The sequence below is a fragment of the Myotis lucifugus genome, unplaced genomic scaffold (genome assembly GCF_000147115.1).
Source record: "Myotis lucifugus unplaced genomic scaffold, Myoluc2.0 scaffold_5, whole genome shotgun sequence".
NCBI classification, from domain to species: domain Eukaryota; kingdom Metazoa; phylum Chordata; class Mammalia; order Chiroptera; family Vespertilionidae; genus Myotis; species Myotis lucifugus.
The window spans coordinates 12,877,722-12,897,597 of NW_005871053.1; the positions used below are offsets into that span (position 1 = coordinate 12,877,722).

The 19,876-nt window shown below is 43.4% G+C and overlaps 1 protein-coding gene across 1 annotated transcript in view; it reads left to right on the forward strand.

Moving 5' to 3' along the window:
• STK39 (serine/threonine kinase 39) overlaps positions 1–19,876 on the forward strand; it is a 228,171-nt gene that overhangs the window by 33,068 nt on the left and 175,227 nt on the right. Inside the window, exons 3-5 of the mRNA XM_023743558.1 lie at positions 6,420–6,528; positions 10,177–10,318; positions 11,415–11,470. Coding sequence (XP_023599326.1) covers positions 6,420–6,528; positions 10,177–10,318; positions 11,415–11,470 — 307 coding nt within the window. The remainder of the gene's footprint in view (positions 1–6,419; positions 6,529–10,176; positions 10,319–11,414; positions 11,471–19,876) is intronic.

Here is a 19,876-nt window from a genome sequence, read left to right on the forward strand (position 1 = left end):
ATGACCTTACGGATGTCCTTCTGGATAACCTTCCGGACAAAGCCAGGGCTGCAGCCGTGGGATTGAGGCAGCTGCCGTACCCTAAACCAGTTTACATCAGCATCCCTGGGGCAGGGATCTAGGCATTAGTACTCTTTAAAGCTCCCTAGGCAGTTTCAGTGTGCAGCTAAGGTGGAGAACCTTGTTTTAGAATGAAGTTAGATATAGCATCTCCTTAGATCTAACTGCACATTAATGTTGGAGCGTAGGTTTGATTTCTTAACTAAGGCTGAGTAGGATATTTTGCCATCAATACCAGATAGGGAAGAATTTACTTAGAATTTACATAAGTTGTGAAAATATGGTAATTTGGTTAAATATAGTTTAATATTTTGAATTCAGAATTCATTTAAACTCTTTTACTTTCCGTGTGAATATCATGATCTTAAGGGACAAAAGAATCTAGGCTTTAACTTTTGCTTAATTCTTATATCTTCAAACTATCTTTTATTTCTCTTTGTTCTGAGCCCTTTGCACAAGTATATGTTTAGACTTATTATTCAACAAGGGTTTGAGGCAGTGTAGCAGGATATGTGAAGTATGACAGGTGGTGTAATTACCATAAACACAGGGTGAGGAGGTAACTAGGAAAAACATGGGTGGGGACAATGAAGAGTTGGGAATAAAACTAAAAATTCATGGCCCAGTGACCTATGCACACAGTATAAGACACTCCTTGAACCAGCAGGGCACACAGAGTCCACTCTGTGACATTTCTGCAAGAAAAGGTGAGTGCCCCTGCCAGGATCGGTCTCTTGAGATTAGTGATCAATGCGGTTCAGAAGGAACTGAGACACTGAGAGATTGACCTTTAACATTTCTGTTATGTGCTAGGCATTTTGCAAGTTTTATAGACCTCAATTTGCTTGTGGCACAGCAATCCTACGTATGTGGCATTAGTAAACTCCTTTGACAGAATAGGAAACTGAGACTCAAAGATGCTGCCCAGGTTATCAAGCTGGTCAGTGGCAGATCCAAGCTGCAAAGCCTGCTGCATCCTACACTATGGCCCTTACGTGGCTCCCGCTGGGCCACACCCTTGCTAATTAGAGTTCCTGCTTGTTCACAGTGCTCTTTATAGGAAAACTAGAGGCCTGATGCACGAAGATTCACGCAAGAATGGGCCTTCCTTCCTCTGGCTGGGAGTCGCCTTTCCGCCTTCCCATGCTGCCCAGAGGCCTGGAGTGGCTGGGGCAGTGCAGAACGCCTGCGTTGTTGTCATGGCGACGACGCCAGTGTTCCGCCCCACCCAGGTTGCTCAGTGCCTGTGTGTGCAAATTAAACCGCCATCTTTGTTGGGTTAATTTGCGTACTCACTCCTGATTGGCTGGTGGGCATTGCGAAGGTATGGTCAACTTGCATCTTTCTCTTTTATTAGTGTAGATAATTTCATTTTGGCAAGGGCAAGAGAAACAAATGCCATACAGAGGTATTGGAAAATCCCTTATAAATATTTAAAAGGTTCCCTCCCACACCCATTTTCCCAGTTTTTGTTTTTTTGGCAGTTTTTTTTCCCTCCAGGGTAGGGCACTCTGTTTTTTTGTGTCTCCCACCAAACCCAGTGCATCCCACCTGAGACACCTGGGTCGTCCCTGGTTGGCCGACTTGGCTGGGCTGGCACAGCGGCAGTGCGGGGTCCCTCTTGGTCTCCTCCACCTGCACCGCTCCCAGCAGAGGGGTGCTGCTGTGGCTGGCACTTCAGTCTTAGCAGATGGAAAGGCCTTACTTGCTACCCCATTTTAGGTTGGTTTTCTCACTTTTGTGAAATTTGACTTGTGATGCGTTTCAGATAAAGCTGCATGAGCAAACCCAGCTCTTTAAGCCCTGGGGAAGATTCAGTGCTGCGCCATCGCTTGGGTTGGCACTTGGTGACATGTCCGAGTCTTGTTTCACTAGACTTCCAAGGGAGCCAACTGTGTCACATTCCTTGACTATAGTGTTGGCGATTGTGTTGCCTGGATTTGAGAGTCCTTTGAGTTCTTCCAACTTTGACCTCGTGTTTTTCTCTCTCCCTTTGAATTTTTTTACTCTTTCCCATAGTTGTGACATTCAAACCACTTTAATGCTATAGTCTCCCTTCCAGCTTTGCTTCCTACTCCCTTTTTCCTTAAAAAAATATTTTTATTGATTTTAGAGAGAAAGGGAGAGGGAGAGAGAAATATAAACATCAGTGATGAGAGAGAATCATCAATCGGCTGCCTCCTGTATGACCCACATTGGGGATTGAGCCCACAACCCAGGCATGCGCCCTGACCAGGAATTGAACCGTGACCTCCTGGTTCATAGGTCGATGCTCAACCACTGAGCCACGCCAGCCGTGCCCCTTTTGCAGGTGAGACTAGCTAGGCCTGCTCTTCTACTCAGGCCTTTCTTTCACATTCCCACCACCCAGGTGCCTCTCTGCCTGCCTCCTGCCACTTTGCCACTTGGAAATGCTTATTAGAAATGTAGAACCTCTGGCCACAACCCAGACCTACTGGATCAGAACCTGCATTTTTACAAGGTCCCCAGGTGATCTGTGTGCATATTCAAGTTTGAAAAGCATCTGAATCACACTTCTTCCATGGATTGTGCACTAATTAAGAGAATAGAATATTAGCACTCATTCATTCTACAGGAAGAATTGGATAAAAAGGTTTTTAAAAATCATATCCATTTATTCTTTGGCCAACACTCTTGTCACTTTCAGAGACAGGAGGAAATGAGTGTGTTTGGGAATAAATGGCTTTGCCTATCCTATGAGTGAAGTTAGGGCACTGGGAAAAGCTGGGAAACTTAGCTGATAGATTGTCACCAAGAAAGGATTCAAATAGCAGCCATCACCACTGTTTTGAAAAGAAATGGAGAAAGTAGTTCTGTGGAAAGACTATTTGATCCAAGAAATATTTATATTTTTCAAAATATAAAATATATATAATTGCCCGGCCATTGTGGCTCAGTGGCTGAGCATTGACCTATGGGCCAGGAGGTCACAGTTCAGTTCACTGTTGGGGCACATACCTGGGAGGTGGGCTGGGTTCCTAGTTGGGGTGTGCAGGAGGCAGCTGATACATGATTCTCTCTCATCAATGATGTTTATCTCTCTCTCCCTCCCTCTCCCTTCCTCTCTCTGAAACAAATAAAAACATATTTAAAAAACATGTATTCACACACACATATACATATAATTGCCTTAATTAATTTGGGCTGCTATAACAAAAATGCCATAGACTGGTGGCTTATACACAATAGAAAATGATTTCCCACAGTTCTAGAGACTGGGAAGTCTGAGGTCAACACGGTTGGGGCCATCTTTCAGGCTGCAGACTTCTCGCTGCTTCCTCCTGTGGCTGAAGGGGCAAGTGAGTTCTCTGGGGTCTCTCTTTTAAGGGCGCTAATCTCATTCACGAGGGCTTCATCCTGATGACCCAGTCACCCTCCAATACCATTGACTTAAGAATTTTGGGGGACCCTGGCCCTTGTGGCTCAGTTGGTTGGGCATCATCCCATGCACCAAAGGGTTTCCCGTTTGATTTCTGGTCAGGCCCCATTTGCAGTTTGTGTGCTTGATCCCCAGTGGGGGGCCATTCGGGAGGCATGATGTTCTGCTCTCACATCGATGCTTCACTCTTTCTCTTTCCCTTCCTCTCTCTCTAAAAAAATAGTAAAAAAAAAAATGCTTGGAGATGTACTATAGAAGCTGCTCCTGCTGATCACTGTCTATGAACCAAAAAATATCCTTTCCTGATGAGGGGACTAGCTAATTGCCTGGCCAGTAAAAAAAAAAAAAAGAATCTTTGGGGAATAGAAACATTCAGACCATAGCTAAAGTATAAACATGTAAGTTTTGTGCCTCTGTAGAAGGCAGCTACACAAAAGGTGTAAATATAAACTAAAATGAGGGTTGCATAGGCAGGCAGAGGACCTAGTTCTTATTTTCTTGAGTGTCTTTCTACCCTGTTTTTGGAAATATTTTTTACCATGGGGGTTCCATGGTCAAGGGCAGAGTGACTAGTGTTTTTCTCTAAGGCAAGTTTCATCACGTCTTTAAGCAGAGGCTCTACTGCATGGACAGGCTGCACAGTAAATGGATGGTGTAGGAATGGGGGACACGGACCCCACAGCCAAGCAGGGAAGAGGAACAGTGAGGGGGCACAGAAGAAGAATATGAAGTTGTAACCGGTCAGACTGATGCAAGTCCACTCTCAGGCCCCCACCTCTTCTTTCATCTTCCATAGGGGTGTGTTAGTAGGGCGGGTATTTGTATTCCTTGCCTGTTTTTTTCTTTTCAATCCTCAGGGCCTATAAATGTCCAGCTGGCACCTCTAAGACCCAAAATTTTGAAGGAATGGAATTTGTTATATCTACAGGTTTTCTGAAAGAATTTCTCCCTAGGTTAATTAAAGGAGTTTTTCTCTCTCCCTTTCTTCCTTCTGTCCCCCCTCACACCCATAACACACACACACACACACACACACACACACAGTATGTTCACCACCGTGTCAGAGAACCTGATACTCTGGGTAGGAAATGATACAGACTCTCTAAATGCAAAGGACTAACAAACGTGCTTTTCCAGACTCAGACCCAACTTTGCATCACTGCAAAAGGATTTCTTTTCATATGGGCATTGGTGGGTTATTGTGCATTTTGATTAATGATTGAAAAATTTGAAGGCTTGAAGGCATTCATTTACATGGAATATGAAATGGTGAGAATGTAGAGCACATATATTTTCGAGAAACATCATTCCCATTTCTGTGAACAACAGAGGCATCCGTTTAAGCTGGACCTTGCCTAATGCTGCAGGCCTTCCAAGTGGGCCGTGCCCACAGCGAGCAGATGCTAGTGACTTGAAATAGGAATGGCCCGGGCAGCATGCCATTTCTCCTTCAGAAGCATCTTATGGCATCAAAACCTAACACCAGAGACAGATGGAAACTGGAACTCAGGTTTCAGATCTTGTTCAAAGGACAGGAGTTGCTGAATCGAAAGTGTCAGATTTAGAAAACCTGTGATCAGTTAAATGGAAGAGGGAAACAATGAAGGGAAACTGTTCTTAAATAATTAAAAGAAAATGGAAAAATTAGTGATTTTCTTAGGAGATTATCCATGGTTAAAAGCACTTAAGTAAGCCTATAAAATAAGGTGTGTGTATGTGTTACATGTCGTGGTATTTTGGCAGTTGTCTGACATACAGCGTTTAGTAATTTGAGGATTAATTAGTACTGAATATGCAAAGATTGCAGCCCAAATTATTATTGTCAGGCAATTTTACATTAACTCGAAGTTAACTAGATGCTCAGTGTTGTTGAAAATATTAATAGGATGCACAAATACACTTCTTTCATCATAAATACATGATAGCATAAATGAGGCTTCTTTGATAACAGGTTTTTCTTGTGGCTTGTCGATAGCACCTTAAAAGTGAGTTACACTCGTCTGATACCTTTGATTGAGGGTTATCATTTGGCTGAAGCTTTATACCAGTCATCTGGCAGTAACTTAAAATGACAAACCAAAACCAAAATGAACTTGACTATTGCCGAAAACGGTGGTTTATTGAAGTTTCCCATTTGTATGATTTCAAAACTTTGCTGTTCTGCGTCTCCCTGTAAAACTACAGCAGTGTTGCCTGAACTGCGATACACAACGTATTGTTTTCCTACATTTTTAATCTGGGTTCAACTAGGACAGCTTACCTAGTGCAGGACTTCTCAGAGCCTTTGACAGTACCAATATTCCTGTGACTCTTTTAGAAGGAGATTTAGTATCTGATGTTTTTCAAGCCCATTTCACTTTACCAGTCCCCCTCTGCCCCTTTATCTCCTTGGTGGACATTTACCATGGGAAATAGTTTGGGAAATGATAATCTAGCATTTTCTTATGTATTTCTCAGTTACCATCACAGCAGCCCTGAGAAAAACAGAAATAGTCTGTTGTCCCCTTTTAGATAAGGGAGGAGCTAAGACAGGCACCAGAGTTCAGGGTGGCACCAGGAGCCACCATGTCTCCTAATAACTCGCCTAGCCTTTCGTCTGTCCGTGGAGGCCTCCAATTCAGGTCAGAGGCACTTAGTCATGTACGGCAGGGTCTTGCTGGCAGAGTGGGGGGTCGTCTGGGCAATATGGTGACCTGAAATTCCTCTGACCTGTGGCTGGTTCAGAGGTCTATGGTCTACACAGGCCTTTCTGATCCTAGCAAGTTGATAATGAGAGTAAGAGGGTTAGGTCTGATGTAGCTACTTGGAAGAAAAGGTTTAGGCAGCGCCCTACCACAGCCCCCCTCCCCAGGTATGCTTGTAAGTAGGAAAGTTAGCCAGATGCTCAACTGTGGTTCACTTGTGTTTTCCCGATTTTTATCCCATGGTACTACTATGTCATGTTGTGCTTTTTTTATAGAAAGAAATTCAAGCCATGAGTCAGTGCAGCCATCCCAACGTAGTGACCTATTACACCTCTTTTGTGGTAAAAGATGAACTTTGGCTGGTCATGAAATTACTAAGTGGAGGTAAGTGGATTTTGTCATTGTTTGCTTGTTTTCCTTCTGTAGAAGCCTGCATATTGGTTAAGATTTCAGATTTGATCCCCTTACACCTATATTTAAGTTTTGCATGGGCCCTGGCCGGTGTGGCTCAGTTGGTTGAGCATTGTCCCATGCTCCACGAGGCTGCTGGTTCTATTCGTGGTCAGGGCACATGCTCAGGTTGCAGGCTCAATCCCCAGTGGGAGGCAGCCTATCAATGTTTCTCTCATTGATGTTTCATTCTCTCTCCCTTTGCCTGCCTTTCTCTCTAAAATCAATTTTAAAAAGTTTTGCATGGTTTATTACTGGCTTAGAGAATAAAGTCCAGTTCAGCTTAACTTCTAGAATATGTGTCCCCTTCTACCCCGATTTTCGTGGCGTAGGTTAGACTCCCTAAATCCTTCCTGCTCTCTGATGTCTCTGTGCCCTCACCTGTGCTGCCCCTCAGCCCTAGATCTGCTCTTTCCTCTCCACGCGTTCAAGTCCTAAAAGCTCACCTGCTCTCTGCAGCTATCCCGCACTCTCTTCACAAATGTTAACCAGTTCTTCCTTCCCTAAACCCTTCCTTTTAAACATTATTCAAGTCCTTGACACATTGCAATATAATGCTTTATTTCAGTGCTGCGGTGATGGGAATGTTCGATAGCTGTGCTATCCAGTGTCTGCTAGTTACATGTGGCTGCTGAGCACTTGGCATTGGCTGGTGCTACTGAGGCACTCAATTTCTGTTTTGTCTTAATTAGCTTATATTTAAATAATGCAGGTGGCTAGTGGCTACAGTGTTGGACAGTGCAGATTTAGATTGTGGATTCATGAAGCAAGCACAGTTGAATGCACTTTTTTGTTTGTTTCTTTTGTTAATCCTCACCCAAAGATATCTTTCTATGGATTTTTAGAGAGAGTGGAAAGGAGGTGGAGAGACAGGGAGAGAGAAACATTGATGTGAGAGAGACACATCAATTGGTTTTCTCTCACATGCGGACTGTCCAGGGCCAGGGATTGAGCCTGCAACCTATGTACATGCCCTTCAGTCCACGGGCCGATGCTCTATCCACTGAGCAAGGCTCGAATGCACTTTTAATTCATTGCATCTGAGACCCAGTGGGTCCTCAGTAAATGTCTCAATTGAAATGGAGAGAGACTTTCCACATGTTAAATTATTTGCGTGCGGTATTGATCAGAAGTGGCACTATTTCATCTCATGTTTGCACTCGGGCAGGGAAAGTCACTTTCTCGAACTAGCCTCTGATCACTGAAGTTATAAAAGCCCTGGATCGTATAATTGATAAGTCACTTTTGCACTTGTGTATTTTATTTCTTTTAACCTTTTAGCATCATAATTGATAGGGAATGATAATGATAACCTTTAACTTTGTGGAACACTTCCTCTGTGGCTAGATCCTGTTCAAGGCATTGTACTTATTTCACGGAATGTGGACAACATCCTCGAATGGCAGGTGTCACCATCCCTGTTTTCCGAAAGGTCAGAGAGTTAAATAGCTTGCCCAAGGTCACAGTTACCTTCAGTGCTGGAATGTGTGACTGTAGGACCTGTTGACTTCAAAGCAATGCCTGACGTATTACCACCTTCACTCTACACGCCCCCACGTTGAAGCACAGAAAGCAAGTTATTTCCTTCATAACATCCAGCATCCCCACTTCTCCAGCGTGTCCTCTCTCCAGGGCACCACGCACTGTCTAGCACCCTGAGATGTGAAGTGTGGTTAAGGAGCAAAGGAGAACATTTTGTGGTGCCTGGACGAAGCCCAAACTGGCTCAGCACAACATGGGCTGTAGAGCAGCCCAATTTCATCTGCAGACCCTTTGCCAGCTAAGGCTGAACCAGGGAGGCATTTTATTTTATTTTATTTTTTTAAAGAAAGTATGTTGGATCAAGCAGAAGCCCAGAAATGAGATGACGAATGCGTGGTAATGGCCTTGGGGCTGCTGTGGAGGTCTCAGTAGGGAGCCTGGCAGCTCTGAGTTCGGCTCTATTCTGGTATTGTCAATCCTGTGCACCATTGTTTCCTTGAGTGCCTGCTTGGTTTTTAATTAAAAAGTGAAATGAAAAAGGAAAGACAGAAGCAAAAGGAAGCCTATTGGAGCCGGACACAGCGGTCAAGTGTCAGGCCTGCTTCTTGAGGATGGCACTTTATCCATGACAGGATCTAGTCCAGTGGTTCTCAACCTTCCTAATGCCGCGACCCTTTAATACAGTTCCTCATGTTGTGGTGACCCCCAATTTCATTGTTACAAATTGAACATAATTAAAGCATAGTGATTAATCACAAAAACAATATGTAATTATATATTTGCTTTCCGATGGTCTTAGGCGACCCCTGGTTGAGAACCGCTGATCTAGTCTCTTCTCGAGGGGCCCACCCACGGTAACCTGGGATGCTGGATGGCCCCAGATACTCTGTTCAGGCTGAGGATTTTACTTCCTCTCTTTATTTATTTTTATCCCAATTAACCTTTTATAAGCCTGAGAATATCCCCTGCCCACTTTCCTCAGGACTCGCCAGAAAATTTCATTGTCTTTTAAAAGAGTACAGTTTAGTCTCCTGGGCTTTGGTGGGTAAGGGGACCAGGCTTTACGTTTCCACAGGGAAGGCGAGTGTGGGCAGAAGTGGATGCTTGCTCAGCTTGCTTTCAGCCGGCCAGGCCAGAACTGCATATATGCCTGGTATGGTGTGTCCTTATAAGGTAACAATCAAATGGTTTTGGAAGTATAATATTCTGAATGAGCCAAAAATCCAAGCGTCAATGAATAAACAGATGTTCCATTTCTCTCTGAGGTCGGACATGTGCATTTGTTTTCTTCTATAATATTTTATCACATTCCATCTCTTAATGAGGGGTGGGTGGTTAATCTGGTGTAGTAACATCTGATGAGGAAACTCAGCCCTCTTAGTTAATCATGGAGAGCTTGGAGCCTAAGTCAGATCCTGAGGTAAGCCATTTGTTAACACATCAGAAATGTTGACTCCCCTGGGGGATATTGGTTTTTAAAATGACCCAGAGGTTCGGAATATTAATTACTCTGTGCTGAAACATGAATTCACAGTGCCAAGGATGCTAATCAGTTTATTATAGCAGAGCACTGTGTATTCATTCTTTTATTATAAAAAGTCAGTATGTCAACTACCACGTCAGTGAAAATACAGATTGCCTGGAGTCACAGAAAGGAATCTTGTGGTTACCAGCAGGCCTAGAGGCAATACACCGTCTCTCTCCTCCCACCTGTATCAGCTGCTCTGGGTGGCTCACTGCCGCCTCCCTCCTGGCCTTCTGGTCCTTTCTTTTTTCAGTTCAGATGTCTTGAACCCTCTTTTGAGTCTGTAACCAGCTGCATGTCTAGGGAAAAAGGGGTTCACTGGGAAGTGGCCCTGAATAGTCTTCCGGTTCCTGACCCAGAATCCTTCTCACTTCAACTGAAAGTGACCCTGCAAACTTGTATGTATTGTGTCTGGCCATGGGTTGCCATGTGAGTGTTTGTGTGCCTTGGGGATATTTGTAAACAAAAAACATATTTTTATGTCCTCATTTACTTTTCTAAATAGGGAACCCCGTTCTGGAAAGGCAATGAGGACGCTCACCCAGTTTTTTCGGTTCTTCTGCCTGTCCACTTAGGTTCAATGTTGGATATCATAAAATACATCGTCAACCGAGGAGAACACAAGAACGGAGTTCTGGAAGAGGCAATAATAGCAACAATTCTTAAAGAGGTTTTGGAAGGCTTAGACTATCTACACAGAAACGGCCAGATTCACAGGTATGGCCTCTGCAGAGATGTTCAAATTCAGCTGCATCTTTAGTCCTAGTTAATAAAGACTATTAAGGAAAGACATGTTGCAGGTAGGTAGGTATTGGCACTATTTCTAACTTAGGCTACATAGATGGAGGAGGGATACTTAAGAAAGAAAATAGAATATAAAGGGTACTGAGTGGACTCATGAAAAAACATCAGTTCACCTGCTGCTCTTCAAGCATGCTCATTAGAATTGGATATCATTCTAACTTTCTAATACAGGCTAGACTGTTCCAGACATTGTAATATGTTCATTATTTTTGACATGATGGTGAGAGGGAAGGAGGAGGCACTGATTTCATCTTCCTTGAGATATAAAATGCCAATTTAGATAGCCAAACAGCATAGACTATGAGAACCGGTGTTTTGGATGGGTTAGCGTTATTGGGGTTCTTAGGTATAGTTGTAAATAAATAACCATTTACCAGTAATACTGATATTTTAATTTCCCTACTCAGAACTATAAGTGAGCAATTTACTTTCTTTCAGTAATTAGAAAAATATTACTTTAGAAACTAAACTTATAGATTGTCATTTTTAAATTATTAAGACCACTTAGCACACTTCTATATAGTGAAGAAATATATTATAGGATATTGTAAGTCATGTTCATAATCAGTGTCTCTTCAGAGGAGAGACTGATCAAATCAATTGTTTAAGAGGCTGATGGGATTAATTTGGAATTACACCACAGACAAATAGAACGGCTTTACATAGGCTGGGCTTTAATTCTTGATAAAACAATAGTATTGTGAATATATGGACAATCTTAACTCTAACATAAAAGAAAGCATCTACTCACTATTGATTTAATTAAATCTGGATATTGACTTCACAGAAAATATTTGTTACTAACATCCCAACCACTCCCGAGGAACAAACTATAAAATCACATGTATTTTATAATTTTTGAAATCTATGCTATAATTTTAGTATTTATAAAATAATGCCAAACTAGCTGTATTCTATGATATGCTTTAAAATCTCCCTGAGTGAGTTAATGCAATATAATATCGGTACTGCACAATTCATTCTTCTTCTTCTTCTTTTTTTCTAATAGGGATTTGAAAGCTGGTAATATTCTTCTGGGTGAGGATGGTTCAGTACAAATAGCAGGTAAAGCTGATAAAGATAAAATCTTTACTTGTTTACAGAAGTGTTACATTTTCAAGGAATATAGAATCGTGCCTAAGAAATGAATAAATACACGTAATCTGTTTTAAGAATGTATTTGGGCTTCTGTGTTATAGAATGTTTGGTTCTTAGGCGTAACACGTTTTCCTATTGTTTTGATAAATCTTTGTTAGATCATCCTAGAAATAATAGCCCTTTGATAAAGAACAATTTTACTTTTAATTATATTTTCTACCGTTTAGATTGAATACTGCTGATATTTATATAACTGTAAGAAAAGCACTTTGAGAGTTTTTTGATGAGTTTGAAAGTGTAAAGCATTGTACACGTTAATTTAAAATCTTTTATTTCAAAAGAGGTGGTAGAAAGAATTGTGAGCTCTTAAAATCTAGGGCTCACTTTGCTCTTAAATCTGACCTGCCTGGCTATTCTGAACCGTCGTCTGGCACGCTGACAAGTAAGTGTCCACCGAGTGAATGCATCAGGCAGCCCCTCTATGTACAGAACCTCTCAGTTTGTTAATCTGCTCAAGGAATCTGAGTGGCCTGGGGTAATACGTAGCCGGATGCAGGTTGACTCTTGTTTTACTCATGGCCATGAAGGCCTGTCTCAGCAGTCCTCTCGGCGATCAGTGCTTTTGGTATTTTTGGCTGGACAGTCCTTCCCTGTAATGGACTGTCCCTGTCACTGAAGGGGGTGCAGCCCTCTGGCTCCAGGCATGAGATATTACTAGTATCGTCCTTGGTGAGAATCGCTGACCTAACATCTGTCGTTGAAGAATGTTGGAGTTCGCCCCAAATGTTGAATCAGCCTAATCGGCTTCTTTTTTGAGTTGGAGGGAAAGGGCCCTGTTTCGTGTGTGTGTGTGTGTGTGTGTGTGTGTGTGTGTGTGTGTTTAGCATGAATTTAGTTATTACATGAGAGTTGATCACAGTCCTTGGTCCCAGTTTGTGTGTGTGTGTGTGTGTGTGTGTGTGTGTGTGTGTGTTTAGCATGAATTTAGTTATTACATGAGAGTTGATCACAGTCCTTGGTCCCAGTTTTGTTTCTAAACAAATTGGAGGGTTTGGAGTTATTCGAAATGCAAGCGTTTCAACAGAAAACAAACACACACCCAACACAAGGATAGGCCTTGAGTCATCTCTTTGATTTGTTGTTTACCCCTCACTGCTTAGTGTATGACTTTCATAACATGTTGAATTTTAAACCACGTAAGTTCTAACCTAGTAAAACAAATGAAAGGAAATGAGTCAGTAATGAACTCTCAATAGTAAAAGCCATGTTCAAACCTCTTATTAATGCAAAATTTCAAGCACAGCCCAAAGAAGAGAGAAAATTGGAAGGACCCTCTTATACCCATCACCTTATCAGTCTTTGGCCATTCTTGATTCATCTATCTTCTCCCTCCCTGCTTTGGTGGCTCTTATTATTAATGTTGAATTTTGTTCTTGAGGCATCCAAGTTAGTGTGTGTGTGTTATATATATATATATATATATATATATATATATATATATATATATATAAAATCTCGTCCTCATTGTAAAGAATGAAGAATGGTCCTTATTCCACAGGCTAAGGACAGTTTGAAAAAAAATACTTCAACTAAACAAGTGATAACTGAACACATTTGTGGACAAAAGCTTCAAACCGTTCAGCACCAGAGTAGTCTAGTTAAGTACAAGCTTGGGGGTCATCAGCCCGGGCTGAAATTCCCAGGTCACCACTCAAGCTCTCTGACCTCGGTCAGGTTCCCTAACCTCTTTAAGACTCAGTTTCCATAGAGGGAAATACAAATATAACCCGCCTCATCATTTTTGTGTGAAGTCAAATGAGGCTCTTTATGTCCAGTGACCTTAACAGTGGCCAGCATCCATATATGATGATAGGCACTTGGTAAATACCAACAGCTGCTGCTCCACTGTGGCTGTTGATGGCACTTCTAGTACTGTTACTACTATTGCTCCCGTTGCTATTGTGGCTGCTGTTATTACCACCAACAGGATCACACCGCCTCTCCCTCGCACTGCCTGGAGGTCATAGGTACCTCAGATTTGTCCTGTAAGAGGTTCAACTCTGAGGAGGAGCTCTATGAGTTTCACAAAGGCAGTGCTTACTAATTAAGGAACTTAGAAGTTAACTTCTCATTCATCTTGCTCTAAGCTGATATGGAAGTGCAACTAACTGTTTCTGTTTTGTGATAAAATGATCATTTCTCAGTATGAGGCTCAAAGTAGCAGTGAACTGCGTTAGGAACATAGAGATGGGTCAACCCCTGCCGTGTTCCGCCACTTGGTACCCAGCCAGTGACCTCATCCCACTGTTCTTGTCAGATTAAGGACCCGAGCTCCATCCCCGGGCCTCCTGGAGCACAGTGTCTTTCTCTTTTTCTCAGATTTCCGGACTTCCTCTCCCTCTCAGGCCTCTGGTTCTTTCCCCCACTGTGGGTGGTAGTTAGTGGTGAGTGTAACCCAGTACACGCGCTCTGTGGGGCTGCGGGGCTCTGCAGGGCATGTGCAGGGAGCCAGCACCTGGGTGTTGTGAGGGTTAATGACTCCATGCAAAGTGCTCAGAACAGTGCCTGGCACGTGGGGAGGACTGTGTGTACAGCCACGCTGGGCCTTCCTTGGTGCGCTTTCTGTGTCTGTGACCTCATGCCTGCACATAACACGAACTAAAATTGCCATCCCTAGACGCATAATGGTGGGTGAACAGGCATTTAATTGCACTCTTTATAGCTCTGGAGCTAGAACTTTCGAGAATTCACATTTCATTTTCTCCATAGTTTCTGACCTGAGTATTTAGAATTAATTTTTTTGTTTTAACTATGAAATAAGACTATCACTTAACACACATTTGGAATGTTTCCTCCTTGGAACAGGTAGATGCCACTGGTATCCCCATTTTATAGGAATTTGACCAGTTGGTCACGGAACAAAAGCTGACCCCAGAGTCTGTGGGTCTTTTGCTGGCATCTGTGCCCGTGGGTGACGGGGCCTTGAGAGTGGAGACTCACAGCGACAGCACAGTGTTGCTACCTGTTATATTTGAGCAAATGGAACATTACTTTCACTCAGACTGTGTGTGCCCTCTTCCCTCTACATCAGCGGTCCTCAACCTGTGGGTCGCGACCCCTTTGGCGGTCGGACGACCCTTTCACAGGGGTCGCCTAAGACCAGCCTGCATATCAGATATTTACATTACGATTCATAACAGTAGAAACATTACAGTTATGAAGTAGCAACGAAAATAATTTTATGGTTGGGACACAACATGAGGAACTGTATTTAAAGGGCAGGAAGGTTGAGAACCACTGCTCTACATCTTTATGCTCTTTAGGCCTTGTATTTTGAAATAAAAGTTAAACAGGGGAGAAGTTTGCATTTATTACTTTGAATGTAATGTGTGTTTATTTTACCTTGAGAGTATTATTATGAACATGGCTTTTAAAAAGAGTTTTGTTTTATCCTCACTCGAGGTTATGTTTATTGATTTTAGAGAGAGAAAGGGGGGGAGGGAGAGAGAGAAAGAGAGAGAAATATCGATCAGTTGCCTCCTGTACTCATGCTGACAGGGGATTGAATCCGCAACCTAGGTTTATGTCCTGACCGGGAATTGAACCTGCAATTTTTTGGTATATGAGATGACGCACCAACTAACTGAACCACCCGGCCAGGGCTAAAAAGAGTATTTTTGCTATTCTAATAGAAAGCAAAATTTTTATTTTTAAAAAAGTCACTTCCTCTATTGTATTTACACATATTTCCTTTCTCAGAACTTTTGGTTAGGAAAGGGAAAATTAAAGGGCCTGGTTGAAATCACAAAAAACACCCACCTTATTATGCAGCCAACAAGGGAGAATAAGGCTAATATACTTGGTTCTGTTTCCAGCGGTACAAATGCGTGGGAATAACGTACGTTTTCATCAACGGTGGGTATGAAATCAGGAACTGATGTGTGTGGAGTGCTTCCTGTGTGCCAGGCCAGGTGCCCTGCTGACGCTTTGTGACTCATTCAGTCCTCACCACCGTCCTGTGGGGAAGTGCCACTTTTACACCCATTTTACAGACTAAAACCGAAGGTTCAGAGGGGAAGGTAGTTGCCCAGGGCACTCGTAGCACAAGTGGTGGAGTCTGGCTCTAGAGCCCTTGACCCACATCCGTGGGACTTCCAGGGAGAGAATCCCAAATCTGGATGGAAACAACCTCAGTTTTGGGCGGAAGACCGTTCGCAGTCACTAACCCCTGCACATCTCTGCGTAAATTGATTTTGTTTTGGGCTAGGAAACACATTCAGCACCTTCTCCCCCTTCTCCAAGTCGAGACACACAGCGTCATCTGTAAGGTTTTAGGAGAAGCAGTCCTCTTCAGGCAGCATTTGAGCAGAATGAAGCACAGTAGTGACAACACACCCTCCTCAGACTGGAAAAGGTTGGGAAAGGCTTTACATCTTATGATTTCTTCTGCGCTTGGACAGCCTGTCTGTCTTGTGACTCCCTGAGAATCAGCTTGGATAGGAGGCCGTGGTAAGAGTAATCGTTTCTGCTGTACTACGTGCTAGAAGGAGTGGCTCTTTGAAAGTCATGCTCTTCCCACGGCCCCGCGTTTTATTTTCCAGTTTGATGCTCTGTCATATTGTCAGGAAGAGCTCAGTGCTTTGTCTGGCCAGTGACTCAGCCCGTTTGTCCGGAATTAATGAGATGCTGTTCTAAGCCAACAGAAATTCACATAAACTGGTACCTTTGGGGTGGTCACTGCAGATGTATTGATCTTAGGAGTCTTTGAAATGGTGACCACTCTTCAGGTTCTATAAAGATGTTGATTTCACAACATTGCTTTTCTAAAGAACTTTCTAGAAGGATGTACTAACAATGACATTATATGAGGAAGAGCTCATGCTCATTTTCACTCACTTTTGCCTTTTAGGGGTGTGTGAGTATGTGTGAGTCTGAATTTTCCATCCTCAGTTTTCCTAACAGAAACCAAATCTGGTACTGAGCTAAGGCAGCCAGAATTCTAGAAATTCATCACTACCCCTATCATAATGTATCTGAGGCCATGAGATAAAGCTTAAGCACTAGGCTTTTCACTGACGAGGCACATTGGTATGACTCGGGGTAGCATCTCGGTTTTCTGGGAGGGAGATTATATCCTTAGTCAGCCTTTGAATACATTTTCAGCTTCAGTCTGCATCTAACACTATGACTAAAACTTCTACCAGGAAAACGTGGAACTAGACTTAACTTGCTTCCAATACTCAGGTATTTTTCTCAAGGAGCCAGAGGGAGGTGTGCACGGTGGTGGAGTTTTAGGCCCACAGCTGACAGTTTCTTTTGTTGCCCTCCTGTGTTCTTTGGCTCCAGTGAAGTGCACTTTGACAAGGGGCGGTGGAAAGAGTATTTTCTGTGTTGTAAGGAAGAGAGGCTGCTGCTTCAGGCAGGTAATATGGGCTCCGTGTATGTATTCGGGCTAGTGTCAAAAAAGCTCAGAAAGCTCCTGGGACATCCAGATCAGGGAATGATGACTTGTCATCAGATTTAGGAGTGTGTGGGCTTTGAAACCAGACTTCTTCGGTTCACATCCTGGCTCTGCTCCTTCTAACCCTGTAACTAAGACATTTAACCTCTCGGTACTCAGTCTCCACATCTGTGCAATGGGAAAGTGCTTGTGCTAGAGGGCTAAAGGAGTTAACACACATTTCGGTTTAGAACTAGTTAGGCCATACTGCTTTTTTATTGAGATGGGTTTGGTGCCCTTTAATTATTTAGGCTGTTGTAACATCGACAGGAGGTGGCTAGGGAGGCCAGGCTATAAGCACCCCATCTCACCTCCCGCCATATCATTTTGCTCTTCCTCCGTTAGCCCTTTGATTTCCCTAGTATCACCAGAGTGAAAAATCTACCATGCCAATCTGACCATACAGTTCCCTGGTGCAAAGTTAAAGACTTGCTGATGGCATAAAGCTCTGGCTCCCCTCAATGGCACGTGAAGGCCCCTCCTGTTTTTCCCGTCTCCTCCACCTGTGCTTTCTGCTTCACCTCTTCGAGACCCACCCTCATTACGTCAAGCACCTTACCCTGGTGGCTTGAAAGTGCCCTCCTTTATACACTCCAACTAGATGGCAGTGAACCTGGGTCTCTGCGTCCCCTCTTCCCTACAGATCATATACTTACCAGCTGTAAACACTCCCTCTCAGCACCCCCCAACAGTGCCTGACACAGGACAGGTGCTCCCAAACTTTTGGTCAATGAGAACTGCACGGCAGGCGTGCTGGACACCCTCTCTTGGCAGGTTGTGCACATGCACCTGCCTCTTGTGGTAGAGGGTGGGTATGTAAGTCGCAGCTGAAAGCTCAAACAAGTCCGAATATACCAGCTTAACAGACAGGGAGGCGAAATAGAAAATATTTAGGTATGTATGCGAGTGCATAGTTTTAAGGCTGAAAACAGTTTTTTAACAAATACTTTTCAGCTTTGATTTTAAGCAAGCTCTGCCTCAGCCAGCAGATGATGACACGATTAATAATGTTAAGGAAGACTGAAGCAGAGCATACGAGTTAAGGGCCATTGGCTACATTCAGAAAGCAGAGGACATGTGCAAATTAAAACCTTTGGGGGCTATAAAGTGCATTCTAGTGAACCACAATATGTGGTTTGAGTTTCAGGAAGTTTATAATTATGTGAATTATGGTTTAACAAACTTGCCAAAATTCACACACACACACACACACACACACACACACACACACATTTGGTTTAAGTAAATAAGGACAGCGGATTAATATGGCCCCCTGAATTTGGGGATCTTGGAAAATGGTAACATGTGTGAAACCTCTAGCTGGAACTGAGAATGCAATCGATTATGGAAACTTCGTTTTCCATCCCAGCTGCACACCATGGGTGAGAAATACTTGGGAAGATTTTAAGCAGCTTCCCATCCTGTACCAGCTGCCAGCAGTAGTTGAGCGGCAGCTTTAGGAAGTCTTGGTGGGGTGAGCCCAGTGGGGAGCATCGCTTTGCTCTGCTTTCCTGCTGGACGTCTCCTGCAGCTGTGCACCCAGCTGTGCACCGTTAGCTTCGTGGGGACAGAGCTGTGCTTCCAGGAAGAGCGTCCCGGAGGACGTGAGGCAGATGGCCTCAGTCTTCCCTCTCCCTCCGCCCTCCCTCACATCTCCCCCTTCCTTTCCTCTGTCCTGCCTTAAAGGGCCTTCTTTGTCATTATTAAATTAAATTTTATACATTACCGCAAGCTGTGAAAGCCTGGGAAAGACAAGAACTTTTAGACTGAGAGCAGAGACATTCAAGTCAGTTCTCTGCTGGATCGTGTGTTTTTTCATTTTTCTGTTTCCCAGAACCTCCATTTGTTAAAAAAGAAAAATGTTCCTTCCCTGGTGAAAAGGTGAACACTAGGTGTTTGGGTTTAATATATCTTAAGTGGGCAGCTGACTGTGTTCCAGGCACAGGCCTCTGAGCTGATAGGGTGGTAAGCCACGGAGGAGACATGGTGTCTACTCTCATGGAGGTAACCCTGCAGGTGAAAGACATGAAAAGTTGGCGATAGAATTGAATTGCAAAGATTTGTAAGTGAAGAGAAGTGCACCTGCTTGAGGAATCTAAGTGGGCCACATTAGGTCTAGTTTAGTAGGTTGTCCTGGGGATAAACCTTAAATATGTATTGTAACTGTGAATGATTTAGGAACAGGTGCTTTTGACTAATACATCTTATAAGTTACTACAGATATCGTAAGATTAGAGATTTTTAGGAAATTGAAATAATGTGAACATGTATTTATACTCCATGGAATATGGCTTAACACGAGTTTATAAAGTAAACTTGAGGATACCAGTCGCCAGCACTGTCTAGCCCCCTGGGTTTCTAATGTCCCCTGTGCCTGCTGCCGAGTTCTTTCCTAGCCATGTATCACCTGTAAAATGATGTTCTTGGGTTCTCAAGTTTCCTTTCCCTCTACAGATTGTATAGCTGCCATACAGAAGAACCCTGGGACCCCAGGCCCCCAACAAAGTGCCCTTCCCACAGCCCTCCCCACCTCTTTTAATGGCAGCTCCATCCTTCTAGTGGACAGACCACAAGTATGGTGCTCACCGACATTTCTCTTTCTCTCATACCCTGTGTCCTGTCCATTTGGTCAGCAAATCCTGTTGTTAACCTCGTCACTGCACCTCCCCTGCGGTCATCCTGGTCCAAGCTACCATCATCTCCTGCCTGGGTTCATAGGGTCACCCCCTAAATGGTACTCTTCTTCTGATCGTCCCCTCATGTGTAGTTCCCTACATGGCATCCAGAATTATGCTGTTCAGTCAGTTAAAGGCTTATCTCATGCCTTTACTCAAAACCCTGTAATGTCTTTCCATCTCAGAGCGAAGTCAAAA